The 15,514-nt window shown below is 30.1% G+C and overlaps 5 protein-coding genes across 6 annotated transcripts; 2 read left to right on the top strand and 3 right to left on the bottom strand.

Moving 5' to 3' along the window:
- Window positions 1–57: 57 nt before the first annotated feature.
- Window positions 58–4,093, bottom strand: LOC128892537 (cell division control protein 45 homolog). Of its 2 annotated transcripts, XM_054153037.1 has the most exons (10): window positions 3,606–4,093; window positions 3,132–3,284; window positions 2,843–3,052; window positions 2,609–2,776; window positions 2,246–2,487; window positions 1,952–2,164; window positions 1,828–1,885; window positions 1,090–1,484; window positions 677–753; window positions 58–603 (listed from the first exon to the last, which is right to left on the bottom strand). In XM_054153037.1, exons 1-10 carry the CDS (start codon window positions 3,654–3,656, stop codon window positions 539–541), a joined length of 1,632 nt encoding a protein of 543 aa, XP_054009012.1. In that variant the 5' UTR covers window positions 3,657–4,093; the 3' UTR covers window positions 58–538. The 2 variants fall into 2 exon arrangements, with proteins under 2 accessions (XP_054009012.1, XP_054009011.1); XM_054153036.1 differs by having other exon boundaries at window positions 1,828–2,164; window positions 3,606–4,088.
- Window positions 4,094–4,566: 473 nt separating this feature from the next.
- Window positions 4,567–8,134, top strand: LOC128891859 (H/ACA ribonucleoprotein complex subunit 4). Its single transcript, XM_054151763.1, has 8 exons — window positions 4,567–4,712; window positions 5,068–5,192; window positions 5,289–5,621; window positions 5,698–6,108; window positions 6,189–6,309; window positions 6,676–6,914; window positions 7,038–7,262; window positions 7,333–8,134. The coding sequence occupies exons 1-8, from the start codon at window positions 4,700–4,702 to the stop codon at window positions 7,411–7,413; spliced, it is 1,548 nt and encodes a 515-aa protein (XP_054007738.1). The 5' UTR covers window positions 4,567–4,699; the 3' UTR covers window positions 7,414–8,134.
- A 301-nt stretch (window positions 8,135–8,435) lies between these two features.
- Window positions 8,436–10,922, bottom strand: LOC128891875 (26S proteasome non-ATPase regulatory subunit 14). The gene is made up of 6 exons (XM_054151793.1): window positions 10,781–10,922; window positions 10,480–10,601; window positions 9,529–9,678; window positions 9,135–9,398; window positions 8,798–9,064; window positions 8,436–8,706 (listed from the first exon to the last, which is right to left on the bottom strand). Exons 2-6 carry the CDS (start codon window positions 10,570–10,572, stop codon window positions 8,545–8,547), a joined length of 936 nt encoding a protein of 311 aa, XP_054007768.1. The 5' UTR covers window positions 10,573–10,601; window positions 10,781–10,922; the 3' UTR covers window positions 8,436–8,544.
- Window positions 10,923–11,011: 89 nt separating this feature from the next.
- Window positions 11,012–12,036, top strand: LOC128891882 (COX assembly mitochondrial protein homolog). Its single transcript, XM_054151801.1, has 3 exons — window positions 11,012–11,152; window positions 11,513–11,617; window positions 11,694–12,036. The coding sequence occupies exons 1-3, from the start codon at window positions 11,059–11,061 to the stop codon at window positions 11,891–11,893; spliced, it is 399 nt and encodes a 132-aa protein (XP_054007776.1). The 5' UTR covers window positions 11,012–11,058; the 3' UTR covers window positions 11,894–12,036.
- A 42-nt stretch (window positions 12,037–12,078) lies between these two features.
- Window positions 12,079–14,828, bottom strand: LOC128891864 (tRNA-splicing endonuclease subunit Sen2). Its single transcript, XM_054151771.1, has 4 exons — window positions 13,877–14,828; window positions 12,572–13,430; window positions 12,329–12,489; window positions 12,079–12,249 (listed from the first exon to the last, which is right to left on the bottom strand). The coding sequence occupies exons 1-4, from the start codon at window positions 14,042–14,044 to the stop codon at window positions 12,085–12,087; spliced, it is 1,353 nt and encodes a 450-aa protein (XP_054007746.1). The 5' UTR covers window positions 14,045–14,828; the 3' UTR covers window positions 12,079–12,084.
- Window positions 14,829–15,514: the final 686 nt, after the last annotated feature.

Below are 15,514 nucleotides of genomic sequence, written 5' to 3'. Positions count from 1 at the left end.
GTGCAATTTCACGTCTTAAATTATCTTAACTTTTGCAAATCGAGAAATAAACAGATATAAAAAATTGAATGAGTTTATTAAAACTTCTGGTTTTAAACTTAGTTGTGTTCATATAAAAATTACATTTAGTGTCGTTCTTACATTATACGTTTACGAATGATCAAGTTATTTGCCAAGTTACAATTTCATTCACCGAATATATTTTTTTTTTCATTTCTTAATTCTTATTCATTTCATTAACAGTGTCGGAATTTAATTAGCCATTTCGTAAAGAAATGCAATTTTTACAATACGTCGCAATAATTCTAATTTATATACATATCTACAGTATAATTAAAGCTATGTGTCATTAATAATAAAACAGATATCGACAAAAGTTAGAGCATGTCCAAAAAAATAAAGAATATTAAATTCATTTCGTCGACGTATTTTTTTTTTTTCAGGCACTGCTGTCACTATTTATACTATCTTATCTACAAAATAAATAATAGTCGGTACATTTTAATTTTTAAACGTCAAATAAATCATTAAAAAAAAATTACGCTAGGAGAGCTGCCAAAGCATCCAAGAATTTTGGTCTTTCCTCGGTTTTCAGTCTTATTACTAAAAAAAATAAATTAAATTTCGTTAAAAGACCACATTTTAAAGACAAAATCGTGTAAAATTCAGATCTTACTTGTTGCATCAAAGTAGTCTGCTTCTATGTTACAATTTGTATTTTTAGCTGCTTGTTCAAAGGCTTTTCCAAACAGACTATAATAAATTAACATTGATGCAATCAAACCAATTATAATTTAAAATAAATTCACAGAACCCATAATCCTCTTAAGCAATACATTTAAAACTTTTTCAATCTTTACTTTTGGTCCTCATCAGAAAATCTTAAATGTATTCTTCTAAACGTTAAATTAATATGTATAAACTTTTAGTAAGAGAAAACTTAGTCTAACGAATGTTTTTTATATAAATATATATAGTTAAGAGCATCATGAGTACCTTTGCATTTAAAACAATCAAGTAATTTCCATAAATATTATACTTGAATATATTATTTGTATGTATAGTTATTATTTGAACAGTATTGATTACCTCCTTGGCTGGTCTTCGCGCACTGGTGGTACACCAACCATGAGACATGTACCACTTTCTGGGTTAGATATGGAAGAAGCTACAAGTGGCCATTCCGATGCTCGTCTATTTTTCGAGGAATCCACATAAGCCTTCAAAGTAAATTGAGCTAACATCAGTAGCGGATGCGGATGAGCGAACACATAATTATCAGCACTTCCTTCTGGGATGATTATATAAAGAAACGGGCCAGCGCTCCTAATTTGTTTCATTTGTAAAATACCTTGCGCAGTCTTAAAAATACTACTGAGCATAAATTTCGCCTTCTCTATGCCACTTTCTAAAATATCTTTTTTTGTACGCGATAAACAGTCGAGTGCATCCAAAAAACAACGTTGCGGTAACTTTTCCTTCGACTGAAAAATTAAAATAACGTAAGCAACAACTTATTTAAACAATTAATGATATAATTCGGTACAAACATGTGTTTAATTATTTTTCAAAAATGATATGTTTAATTAATTATTATTCAAAAATGAAGGAAGTTTAAAGGAAGAAATGTGAATGAAGTTTTCCTTTTCAATCGAGTTTTATTAATTTTTGTAGGTTGATATTACGTTTATTACTTTTATTATTTATTGAACACATGCTTGTACCCAGATTGTACCACTGTTTTTAAATTGGACCGACATAATATAAGCAATTTTCAGAAATTTCATAAAATTAAATGTTAAAAGTATTTAAATATTATCAACTTACAGATGATTCAATTACAGCAAGCATAGCATAAACTATATCCGAAGCACAATATTTAAACCTGTAACCATATTGAAGTGTAAAACTCGTCCCGATTACGGAGTCTACTTTATATTTTCCAGCTAACTTTTCAATCATTTGTCTAAATTCTTGTCTAAGTGAGAGATCCATTGCAGAAAATCGTTGCTTCGATTGTATTAAAGGCAAGCCCATTTCTGCTAGAAGTTCCTTTAGTCGTTGTTCTCCTCTAACTGACCAAAGTCTTAATGATACAGCAGTTGGTACTGAATGTCTTAGACTAGCTTCTACGGTCCAGTGCCGATACAATGCAAGTGAAAGACTATAATGCATTTATAAGGAATTCTATTTCGTATTCTGTCCTAAACAAATAATATAACATATTCTAGGCAAAGAAGGATACTCTTTATCGTAAGTAATTCGGACTGTACTCTGCTGCTGTTGTTGCTCTTTATCAACATCACCACCTTGCTTGTGAGTTAATCGAGACACGTGAGAGTGAAGAGCACCTTCGTCAAGAACGGTCAATCTTGATTCTACCTTAGCAAGAATGGCTTGCTCTGTAGAACCAACTATAGCCCACCAAACCATATCCAAATTGTCTTTCGACATATTCCATGCCATTTCAAAAACAAGCATTGCACTCTGTAACAATACAAGAATTATCTAATTCATATTTAACACAGAAACTTGTGGTGCCTTAGATTTAGATAGTATTCCTTTTTTGATTCAGAATATTAATGATTCATATTAATATCAAGCTTACAGATTTGCCATAATAGCTATACTGCGTATAATTGAACAAAATAGTTGCTCTATTTTCAGCCCACTTTCTTCGTTCTGCCCTTTTTATAATATCTTCCTCATTCAATCTCCGTCTTTTTCTTTGAGATTCCTCACTTTCTGATCCATCATCTGTATCATCTTCATCAGACTACAAATTATAAAATGTAACATTTCGTTTAACATTTATGCTCATAAAAAAATTAAAAAAGCATACTGAATCGTCTCTGAAGACTTCATTATATTCTGGAATTTCATCATCTTCATCAGCTTTACCAAGTATACGAACTTGATCTTCCGAGTATATGTTACATAAATCATAGGGTCTATGACTATCAAGAATATAAAATATCACAGATTCAGCAGGTTGTAGTAATTCCACTAAGTCTAATGTACCGCCACAATTGATCAGAATAACATTTTTTATCTAAACAAATGGCTATTGTTAATTGTTAGTTCTATTGTAAATAAGGTACAAGTGTATATATTTATGAAATTGCTATTACCTCTTCACAATGTTCATTAAAGGCACAAATCATGTCCTGTATACCTTGGACAGGTATGAGTGTATATATCATATTATCATTTTTAAAAAGCTGCTGCAAAATTCTACAGGCACAAATGGCATCGACATCAAAGTTAACAAGTAGTAAACACCTCTGTAACAAAAAATTGAGACACATAAATAACTTCACTATAGAAATAAATAATTGTAATCTACATTAATATCTCTATTTCAGATTCAAAGATATTGACAATTCATTTCAGATAATATATATATATATAATAATATAGTACAAGTGGCTGTAAATACAATGCTATTCAATGAGTATAAACACAGAATCATGACAATAATTTAGATGTAAATAGAAAGTTAGATTGTACAATCGTTTAAAAACAAGCAGGAAGATTATTTAACCTATATAAATATGTCAGGCAACCAAACTCTTGACATGCAAAAAGTTAAAAATGTAACTCACGTCGTCCTTTATTGAGTGATAGAAACCCCTTTCTAAGTTTTCCACAAACATGTTGCGGTAATTCTCGGCATGGGAATATCTTTTTTTATTTATCTTGCTTATTCTACTCCGTTTCACTCCTTTTATTAATTCTAGACGACAGCGTGCTGTTCGCGCTACCGAATGGAATAAAATATACCGGTAGATATTAGAAACATTAATATTAAATTATAAATGTTCATCACAGAGGCTTATAAAATTCTCGAGATAAGTCAGAAAGAAACGATTGTATAGATTATATTGGAACTTTTAATCAATGTATAAAATTGTAACACAGAATTTGAACTGCAAACAATAACATTCGGATTTGGAGGCAAGCTGCAGTTGAATTTGAAAGTACTTGGTGTATAAAAAACTATAAGATGGGCTTCTACTATGTATTTTTATGCTGGTTCAAAGTTGTGCCATAATTGTAGACTATCCTTATTGTTTTGAATACGTTTGAAGTTAGTAACTAGCAGTTTATACTTGTATAGTCAAAAGTAAAAATTAAATTAGGAATGAATTTTAACCGTATAGTTAGGGAAAAACGAGATTCAAACACGAATTTGATTAATTCCATCATAAATTATCCACTGTATTTGAAGTTATAGGATGCAGTAAACATACAATTGAAGAAAAATTTAGACTATTAATCTCTTATGCATTCTTTTTCTTCAAATCGTATTAAAAAAGATGAATGCTTTTTCAATGGTTTTTGTTGCGATATAAAAATTGCGTTATAATAAACTATTTATAAAAAAGTAGTTTTTAAGTAATGATGTACCGATGAATGAGATTCTTTTGCAAGTGACCAATAACTAAACGCACTCTTGCGAATTAAATTTGCTGAAATTTATTTGAATCCTTCGAAATATCCTATAAATTTTGATAAGCTCCTAATCATATTTCTGTACACCATGAACTCGGGACTATTTTTAAAATGGGTGCATTCACTGAATCTACAGTACACTTTTTTCATGGAATTCATCGTTGGAAGACGCAGTTGCTGCTCCCGCGGGTTTGGTGTCGCATCGGTTTATTGAAATACACGTGTTGTTTCTACCTGCTTAAAAATGGCAGACAGCGGTAATTGTTACTACTTTTATTCGTATATAATATTATTTAATGTATTGCTCACCGTGTCGTACATGTTACTTTAAATCTGAATTTTGATTTCGTGCATAAAACTCGATAAAGATATTTACCTGTAGTTGTAAATATTGGTTAGATGTTTAGCGGCAAACACGTGTTTTTATATAGAATAATAATTCCGATCGAAGATATTACATCAAGTACAATGTGTTGTATATGTTTAGTGGGGCTACTTTATATTAAAATTAATTTTCCATACATGTGTATGGTTATTACATTCTGAAAGTACATATATCGATGATTAAAACGGTTATGTATTTATAGGTTAACTTTGATTTCTTGTTTGTAGATAAAAGTAAGAAGAAGAGTAAGAAGAAATCGCTTGGAGAAATACAAGCTACAATGAAGTGTCAAATTGAACCGTCCACTGATATTGTAAAGCTAGAATACAAAGATTGGCCTCTTCTATTTAAGGTACATAATGTGAAAAGAAATTTATGTTGTAACTAGACGAATAATGGTTTTTACGTATTTATGACTGAGAATTGATACGAATTAATATTATTTCAGAATTTTGATAAAATGCTTACCCGTACAAAACATTTCACACCTTTAACTTGTGGCTCGACACCATTACATCGCTCCTTATCCGAGTATGTAAAATCTGGCTGTATTAATCTTGATAAACCATGCAATCCATCATCGCATGAAGTTGTTGCATGGATAAAGAGAATTTTGAAAGTAGAAAAGACTGGTCACTCTGGTACCTTAGATCCAAAGGTATCTGGTTGTTTAATAGTATGTATTGATAGAGCAACTAAATTAGCCAAATCACAACAGTCTGCCGGAAAAGAATATGTTTCAGTTTTTAAATTACATTCTGCACCAGAAAGTGTTCAAAAGGTAATTTATTATTCACCTGTCTGAGATTGTTTCAATTTTACTTTAATAAATTAATCGTAGTAATGAAACAATGTAGGTAAAGCAAGCATTGGAAAAATTACGTGGCGCACTTTTCCAAAGGCCTCCACTTATATCCGCAGTTAAGCGTCAACTTCGTGTCAGAACAGTTTATGACAGTTGGTTCCTTGACTATGATGAAGAACGGAATATGGGAGTTTTCAGAGTTAGTTGCGAGGCTGGTTCTTATATCAGAACTATGTGCGTTCATCTTGGTCTGTTCTTAGGCACTGGTTGCCAAATGCAAGAACTACGTCGAAATCGTTCAGGCGTGCAGTCCGAAAAGGATGAAATGGTTACAATGCATGATGTACTCGATGCCCAATGGTTATATGAAAATCATGGAGACGAGTCGTATTTAAGGAGAGTAATTAAACCTTTGGAAGCTCTCCTTGTGAAACATAAGAGAATTATTGTAAAAGACAGTGCAGTATGTATTTACATCTTTTTATAGACAATTTTTTTAATTAGATTATATTTCTTTATGATGCTACATAATTACATTGATAGGTAAATGCTATTTGCTATGGGGCTAAAATTATGCTGCCAGGTATTCTGATGTATGATGATGGTATAGAACTAAACCAGGAAATTGTAATAGTAACAACCAAAGGCGAAGCTATAGCACTTGGTAAATAAATTTTCAAAGTAATATAGCACTGCCACACATTATTAGCATTAATTTAAGTGTTGATGTATTTAGAAAATTCAACACTTATATGTATAGTATAAAACTTCATCTATCGTCATAAGTGAGAGCATACGTTTTATTCATATTTACAATAATAAATAGAAAAACTTTTCATAGAGTATAAATAATGGTAATGATCGAAACATGATTGAAAATTATTAAAAATTATACTCCATATTGTTTCACTTACTAAAGAAATATATGCTCTCACTTATTTAATGTACACATATACACAACTTACATTAAATTTTTACAAAGTAAGTAATTTAGAATAATTTTACTGACGAATTTCTTTTACTATTATAGCTATAGCATTAATGACATCTCCCACAATGACGGCTTGCGATCATGGTGTCGCTGCAAAAATAAAAAGAGTAATCATGGAAAGAGATGCATACCCGAGGAAATGGGGTTTGGGACCAAAAGCTTCTGTAAAGAAACGCATGATAATTGAAGGAAAATTAGATAAATACGGAAAACCGAATGAAAATACGCCTGCTGATTGGTTGACAAATTATACAGACTATACTGCAGTTAGCATCAAAGTAGGCATTACACTTCTGTCTCCTTTCTCTATCTTTTTTAATAAGGAAAAAATTAATGGAATTTTATTCATTCTATACATAAATTACATCGATAACACACATCGTAAATGTTATTTTAATTAGAGTGAGGAGAATGGTACTACTGATACTGCGGCTCAAAAGCGCAAATGGGAAGAAACTATTCCAAAACCTGCACTCGATGTTCCCATAAAGCAAGAACAACCTGAAGATCCAGAAACAGCATCACCGAAAGAGAAAAAGAAAGACAAGAAAGAGAAAAAGAAGAAAAAGAAGGAAAAAACTGAATCTGAAGCTGATGATTCAATGGTAGTTGAAGGTGAAAGTCAGGTAAGAGCATTTTTAATGTTCATAAAGAATTGAAGTATCTATCAATCTATCTATCAATTTTTATTTATAGGAAACACCAGTTAAAGAGGAGAAAAAGAAAAAGAAAAAAAAGAAAAATAAAGATCAAGATCATGAAGCACTACCAAGTTGAACACACTTAAAATATGTACTTGTTAAAAGGATATGATAATCTTTTCGTGAATTTAAAGGGAAAAAATACGATATTTCATACAAGAGAACGTCTCTTCTATATAAAATCAATTTTCAGAAAATATATCCCATTTTATAACTTTGAATTTGTAAAAAGGGAATTTTTGTCGTCTATACATATACAGAGTTTTCGATAACTGGTGGTACCAGCGAAAAGGGGGTGATTTTACATAAAAAATAAGTCGAAAATATAAAATACAAATTTTTCATGTAAGGCTTCGTTTTCGAAAAAATGGACTTTGAATTTTCGCCGGGGACGGGTGTACTGGATCATGTCTCGTTATAACGAATTTTCGACTTAGTTTTTCATGTAGAATCACCCCCCTTTTGCTTGTATCACTAATTATCGAACACTCTGTGTATTATTCACCGTATTAAATTACAGAGAATACTTCATATGTCCTATAAGCTTGTACAGATCGTAATTGAAAACAATCTACATTTAATAATCGCTCAGATTATATTCCAAAACTTACAATAATACAGCATCATTTTTTTCTATTAATGGTAATGTATGAATAAAATAAAAATTACTATTGGAAGTTAAGTTCCATAAACTTCGGAAATAATAAAAGTGTATACAGTTACAATATTTTATATCAACAAATGTACATAGCGTATTACTTCTATTTGCAGAGTATTAAAATATTTTGCAAATGTGATCATTTATTTTATATTTTATTTACTGTAATACTATTTTTCTAATTTACATTTTTAAAAATGTGCAACAATGTGCAGCATTTTTATCCTGCACCATGTTTAATTTTATATTAGACTATTTCATCTCTGTTTTAGACATACATGTTTCACTTACCTTGTAACAAATGATGAGTCGCATGTAATATATAAATACCTGCCAAATTTATAAGTACACTTTAAATAAAAGTATATAAACCTGCTTATATACATTCTATTATTACTATTTTTTTTTGTATGAATAAAAGTAAAAAATTGAAAAAAAAATAGTAAAAAAATTCTGTATTGTATGCACTATTTTTGAGTACAGGTTATGAACACATTTCAAAAAGATGTATTTTTAATAATATAGTGCAAATTGTCGTTTAAGAAATAGTTATTTAAATACAACTGTATCGAGCATAGCACCCAGACATTGAACAATATTTGTAGCCATGAGTGTATCCACTTTTTCTTCTAAATGCCGTTTTGGATCTTGTTTACCCACATTTTTTATAGCTAATTGTTCAGGTGTCATTTTTTCTTCGTCCTCTAATGCCTGTAAGAGTCAATTTTTAAATTACCACATTTATTCAGGAATCTTAATTTTATTCATAAAAAGTTTTTAATATTGTATTTCAACACATTACCTTATTATAATTCTTCGCAAGTTCAAGCATCTCAGATACAATATTTTCATTCAGTCTACTATGTTCTGAATATTCAGCAAGAGTAAGACCATCCATCCACGTCTTTTTGTGTAAATTTAACAGCATCTTCTGTTCTAATTCATTTTTGCGATAGTTAATACTAATACTATAATAATGACGATTTAAGCCATGAATCAAAGCTTGAACCGATGGTTTTTGCAGATGACCTAAATTGGATGTAGTTTGACGGGGTTCTTGGCCTAAAACCTGTAATTTTATGTATAACATACACGTATATGTATTAAACAGAGGCAATCATATTTTTATAAATATTTACCATCATATTTGGATTAATTAGTCTAAATGCATCTATAACAACTTTTCCTTTCACAGATTGTATGGGATCAATAACAACAGCGACTGCTCTTTCGCTAAGAGCTTCGAACGACTGTTGCGTGTTAATATCTACACCAGAAAGCCAGCAACCAAATCCTGGATGAGAATGGTACCATCCAACAACCATTTCTGGCCGACCTGTCTGTTTAAGCATATCTAACATTTTTGCTTGGAATACAGGATCAACTGCCTCTACGCTGACTCCCTGAGAGGATAAACAATTATAACAATAATTAAAATACAACAAAATTGTGATATTAACGGTTATTTTAAAATAATACAAAACACAAGAGACAGCATTACAATACAATATAGTAGAAAATTGTTAATCCTACCGTTCCAGTTTGCGGCATAGCAAATACATCGATAACACGAACAGTATAATCATCAACAAATTCTCCAAGCATCAGACCCATTACTTCCATGGGTACACCAGCACGTCCGTGTTTCAGCATTTTCAAAAGTGCTAATGACGATATGTATACCTGGTAATATTAATGATAATAGTATGTCATTGATTTATTGTTTATTATTCATTTATTGGCTACAGTATCTAGAGGAAGACTTTTCTTTTTATGGCTTTTGTATTTATATCTTTTATCTACTTTTCTATTTTGTAATTGTAAGCGATATAGGTAAAGCGGTCGACTGTGGATCCAAGGATCAATGGGTTCGAATCTCTGTGCCCTAATTTTTATTTAGGCTCTTACTTAGTACTAGTGTTTTGTTTTTAGAACTTATGTATAATTGTTTCTGGAGGAGACCATTTAAAAATAAAGGTAACATTAAATCTATATTATGAATGAGGTAACAATCAATACAAAATTTTACAGGGAAAATTTATGTAAAAGTAGAATGAATATACTACCATTGTCTACAATTATTTAATTTTTCATTCCAATCTTCACATATTAGACATTTATATTCTGATAGAAAAATTATGAAATGTATTAAACCAGCAAATTAAAAAAATTAATAGCTCAAAGAATATCTTGAAACAATAATGAAAGGTAGGAAAAACATTATAAATTAAAAAAAATAAACTTTATATTTTTGTTAACTGGACTCATTGCTTTAATGCAATATATATCTTAACTATTTTGTCTATCAACATAGACAAAATTATGAGGTGATAAAATGAGAACTACAATGTATCAGAATATTAAAATTACTAAGTTCATAATTTGTAACTTTGATTACATGTTCTAAATAAAACTTATTTCTATGTAATAGTGATTGTCAACAAAATAGATAAATGCATAGATATATAATCAATTAAATTTTACCTGCTCTGCAGTGTCAACAACCGGAGCATCTGAAGTTGGAGGTCCTTGATTCAAACCTGGCATACCTCCACCTAATCTCAGAAGTCGATCCATATCTTTGATCTCTTATCTCTCAAACGTTTCTAAAAACATTATATATACAGTTAACTCTAGATCAGAAACAGAAAACATACTAATTACTTAATTATATATCCGTGTTCAATGTCTATCAATCTTCGACAAGGTTAAGTTTATCAACAACGCTCCAAAAAGAGAATAATGTTATTTTAGATAATTTAAATTATGCTGTTTATTTACTCACCTATTAAATTAAATAACTGATGGAATATAGAATTTACTGATCATACGTAGTATTAAATGAGCATTCTTTTCATAAGCATTGACACTTCTCAAATGTGCACACTCATGAACGTAGCGCAGTGTATAGTATAGCAACGTATAGCTATAACGAGTCGCTATAGTCGCTAATATCGACTATGTATAGTGAGTTCAGATCAGTTCAGATTGTGTTAGTCGAGTGTCGCCAGCGGCCAGCATGTCGCGTTCATAGAATAATACCAAATAATACAATTTCTAATCATGGTATCGGAAAGTGAAAATATGAAAATAATGAGTGAGAGTGTAAAAAGCTCAGTACTTAAATCAAAATATTCAGGAGGATCACATAATTTAGGTAAATTTTACAAATTTAAATTAAATTAGTTCTGAGAAAGTTCAGTTAAAATCAACAACGTATAAAATGAAAAATATCATAATTTGATATTTAGAGGTTATGTAGTTGGATCCTGATTACTTTGATAAGAATATAGAGTAACTTTAATATTACAAAGTTATAGAGTGACAAAATAAAAATTGCGAGAAGTTCGAATATTAATACTCTAAAAGTTTAATATAGTTCCTGTTATTTTGATTATTTCTTCAAATGAAATAATAGATTTATATATATTAATTTAAATCGTTCGACCAGAAAATCATTTGAATGTAAACAAATGTGAAACATTATTGAACATTATACATTATACGTGTTTTGTAGGTGATCCAAATGATAAAAGTTTAAGAAAAGTAGAGACAGAAGTACTTATACCACAGAAAATGCGCCAAAAGGCTAAAGAGGAAAAATGTTCAGAAGAAGTTAAAGGTAATGTGGATGTACTTTAAAAACATTCATGTTTCAATGTATTGTATAATATTTTTTTCTATATCTAAATTTGTAGAGTTTGCGAAGTGTTGTAAAGATTCTAGCTATTTAATGGTCATTAAGTGTAGGGATCAGAATTCTGCATTGAAAGCATGCTTAACAAAATGGTATACAGATGAAAAATTTAAAGAACTATGTACACAAGAATATTTAGAGGAAAGAAGCACATATCGAAGGACTGGTATAAAAAGAGAAAACTTACACAGAGCAGTTTAATAAGAATCTATTAGGACGGTATTGTAAATTTCAAAGCAGCAGGCAAGAACATCTACTAAGTTTTGAAAATATTTAGTTTTTATCAATAAGAGTAAGAAATCCATAAAGAATATGGTTTAATAAAGAAATAACATTTTCAATTACACTTTTTGTGCGTTTATTTATAAATTTAATAAATATGTTACAAAAAATTAACATGAATCGTCATCTTCCTCTTCTACATCCCGATTATGTTTGGGATTCCATCTTCTCCATAATAATTCTCTTATAGTAAATTCTGACAAAACATCGACATTAAGTATACTAGACGTTTGAGAAACTGATGATGGCCATAAAACTTGAGCAAATAATATTTCCTAAATTCAAAATAAAGTAAAATTTAGATAATTTATAATACAAAACGAAGTTCAAAGTTAAATAATTTACATATATTACCTTTGCAGCAGTTTCTGATAACCTATCTAGTCCTAATAATTGATTCCATGTTGATTTGTGCATAGATTTATTCTGATCTCTCATTAATGAATCAGCTTCTAAAACATCCACTATGACAATGTATGATGCGTGATAAAATGGTGGTCCTTGTTTATACAACACTATAACAAATTGTTTATGTCAATATTAATCAATTTTTCGTTTGATAAAATAAACTAAATAGAAGGAAAAAGTAACACTAACAAAAATCTCCACCATATTTAAGTCCTGGTTTAACTACCCATCCTTTGCTTCGAAAATAATGATATACAACATATTTTTGCACAAAATTTTTATCAGCTTTGCAAAACAAATGCCAGGCACTATCAATGTCTAATAAATTACCATCGAAACCTACTAAATTTAAACAACCTAAGCCATACAAAAGAAAAAATGTTTCTTCAAATGTGAGATGAAGAGTTTCTTGTACTGGAAAACTTCCACGTTCAATTTTAGGTTGTATTTCTTTTAAATAATTTTCAGTTTCTGAGTCACTGTTTGGCAAAACAAGTAATTTGCTCTGTACATCTGTGTCATCGTTAATAAAACATATGCTATCTTCCTTAAAATTAAAATCCTCAAAGCAATAAGATTCTTCTTTCTCTTCATTTACCACAGATTCTTTATTGTTACATTTAGTATTTTGAGATTGTTTGTTGAAATCTTTATTCACAATAATACATGCATCATCCTCTACTGTTAAATCAAGATCTATTTCATTAACTTCCATCCCTTTCATGATTGGGGGGTGATCTTCTCTGGAACATTTATCAGAAGAAACAAAATTTGTATCTATTTCAATTATTTCTGGAGCATTCTCTTTTTCTGGACTTTTTGATAATTTTTCATTTTCCTGAAGATCTCTAGTATGAGAAAATTCATCTTTATTTTCTTCAAAATCTGTACATTTACTATTGTTAGATTCCATACTAAGCTCGTTAAATTGTTTCAACCATTCCTGTCTACGAATCCACTGTCTTTCTCTTATAACAGGAGGTGCTCCATATCGTGCTTTCCCAAATGAAGGAAAACCACGTGATAATGAACCTTTGCCAAAAAAACCCTATACAAATAAAATTAAAGATAAATCCAATAATTTTATTATATGTATATAATAAGTCCTCAACTTACATGATTAATTTGTTCTAAAGCAGTCTACGTAAGTGAAATATAGGGTGAAAGTAGAATTACATAAATGCAATGTACCACAAGGACTAAAAGTAATCAGTCTTGGGTAAAGTAAACTCTGATGTTATAATCAAAGAAAATGTGAATGGTATTAGTTAATCATTGTTAACTTACAAATCTTACAAAGACTGATTTTTTGTTTTCTCACAATGTTTGGCACATAATCTTAGTTTTAATAGTTAATCAAAATTAAATACATGTAAATTTAATTTTTCATGCAAAGAAAAAATTTTATAAAACATGCATAAAAGTACACATAGGAACATAACTGTAACTCGAGGACTGAATCTTATACATGTATATATTAGTAAACTACATTACCATAGAATGTACAGCGACAATTTCATTTGGTTCGATTATGCATGATCCTAAATCTGTAAGATGAGCAGTGTAAGTTATCCACTCATTTTTATCACCCACTACAATTGGAAATGGTAGTTCTTCCTTTAATTTAACGTGACGTTTCTTTTTTGGTTCCCTCAAATTCATATTTTTATTTGATATGATAACATGCACAGATACGGTAGGACACAATTATGAAGTGTTAAGGAATTTATAAATTAAATAACTTCATTCTTGGACATATGTGTATTAATGGTTGTAATGACAAACGCGGATTTATTACGCAATTTTCCAATAATTAAGTATGAACACATAATTAACAAAAGGACCATTCATAATGATATTTTACTTCGAAATACACAACCTATATTATAGTTTTAATATATATAACGATATAATAATCGTTAAGGTTGTGGAATTTGAAAATTTAAATAACAATTACTGTAATAGTTTAAAATTATCATTATTAACATAATCTCATTGAATTTTCAGAACAATTAATGGTACGTATCTATCACAAAAACACAAAATTATAAAAAGAAACTGAGAGAAATGTACTATTTCTCATGGCATTTTACCACCGAAGACGCAGATATAGGTTTGTAATATAGTTTCTCCTGGTCATCGCCAGATGGCTTCTGTATCTATTTTTTTTCATGTATCTCTTAGCATATGCACTGCACTTTTTCTACATTTTTTATATAAACTCTTTGACATATGGTTACAAAAATATTTACATTTCTCCTGTATCTATTGTTTGTTTGTTTGTTTGTTTTTATTTAAAGTGCATGGGCATCTTCCATATCGCACTACTTTGTGTATTTTCTCGTATCTATTATAAACAGGAGCATAAATTTTCTATTACCTGTTATGTACAAACTAGATATAGGTGGTTCTTTCTCAACTGTCTACTCACAACAAAATTCAAATACAGAAAGTATTAATAACGATATATTTTCTATAATAAAATTCTTAAATTACTATTCGATTATGATTTGTATCTTGTGCCCCTCGAAGTAGAGAAGGGGAAGATTCGAAGGCTCGTTGGATCCATCCACAAAAGAATTTACGAAACATTAATAACACACCATAATCATATTCCCCATCATTGGTTAAATAATAAGTATTGTTAATAATTAATTTAACTACTATCAGATATTAATATTTAGTTGGTGTAATCACGGTTCAGAATCGAGACATAATTAAAAATTGTGTCACCTTTTCGAGTATCATGTTCTCCTGATACAAAAAGGTAAGTTTTGAGAAAAAATAAAAAACTGTGCCACCTCTTCGAGTATCATGTTTTCCTGATACAAAAAAGGTAAGTATCGAGACAGAATTAAAAATTGTGGCACCTCTTCGCGTCTCACGTTCTCCTGATACAAAAAGGTAAGTTTTGAGAATAAATAAACAACTGTGCCACCTCTTCGAGTATCATGTTTTCCTGATACAAAAATGTCAAATTCAAGCCAGAATTAAAAATGGTGGCAGCATACTCCTGATACCAGGAGTAAAATTCTCTGAATTAGGCAACCTATATTAACAGGTAAGTCGGGCCGGTTGCCTGTCCGTAGGCGCAAACGTGCCACCTCTTCGCATATCATGTGCTCCTGATAC

The sequence above is a fragment of the Hylaeus anthracinus genome, unplaced genomic scaffold, assembly GCF_026225885.1.
Source record: "Hylaeus anthracinus isolate JK02 unplaced genomic scaffold, UHH_iyHylAnth1.0_haploid 12002, whole genome shotgun sequence".
NCBI classification, from domain to species: Eukaryota; Metazoa; Arthropoda; class Insecta; order Hymenoptera; family Colletidae; genus Hylaeus; species Hylaeus anthracinus.
This window is presented reverse-complemented; position numbering and strand designations above follow the sequence as displayed.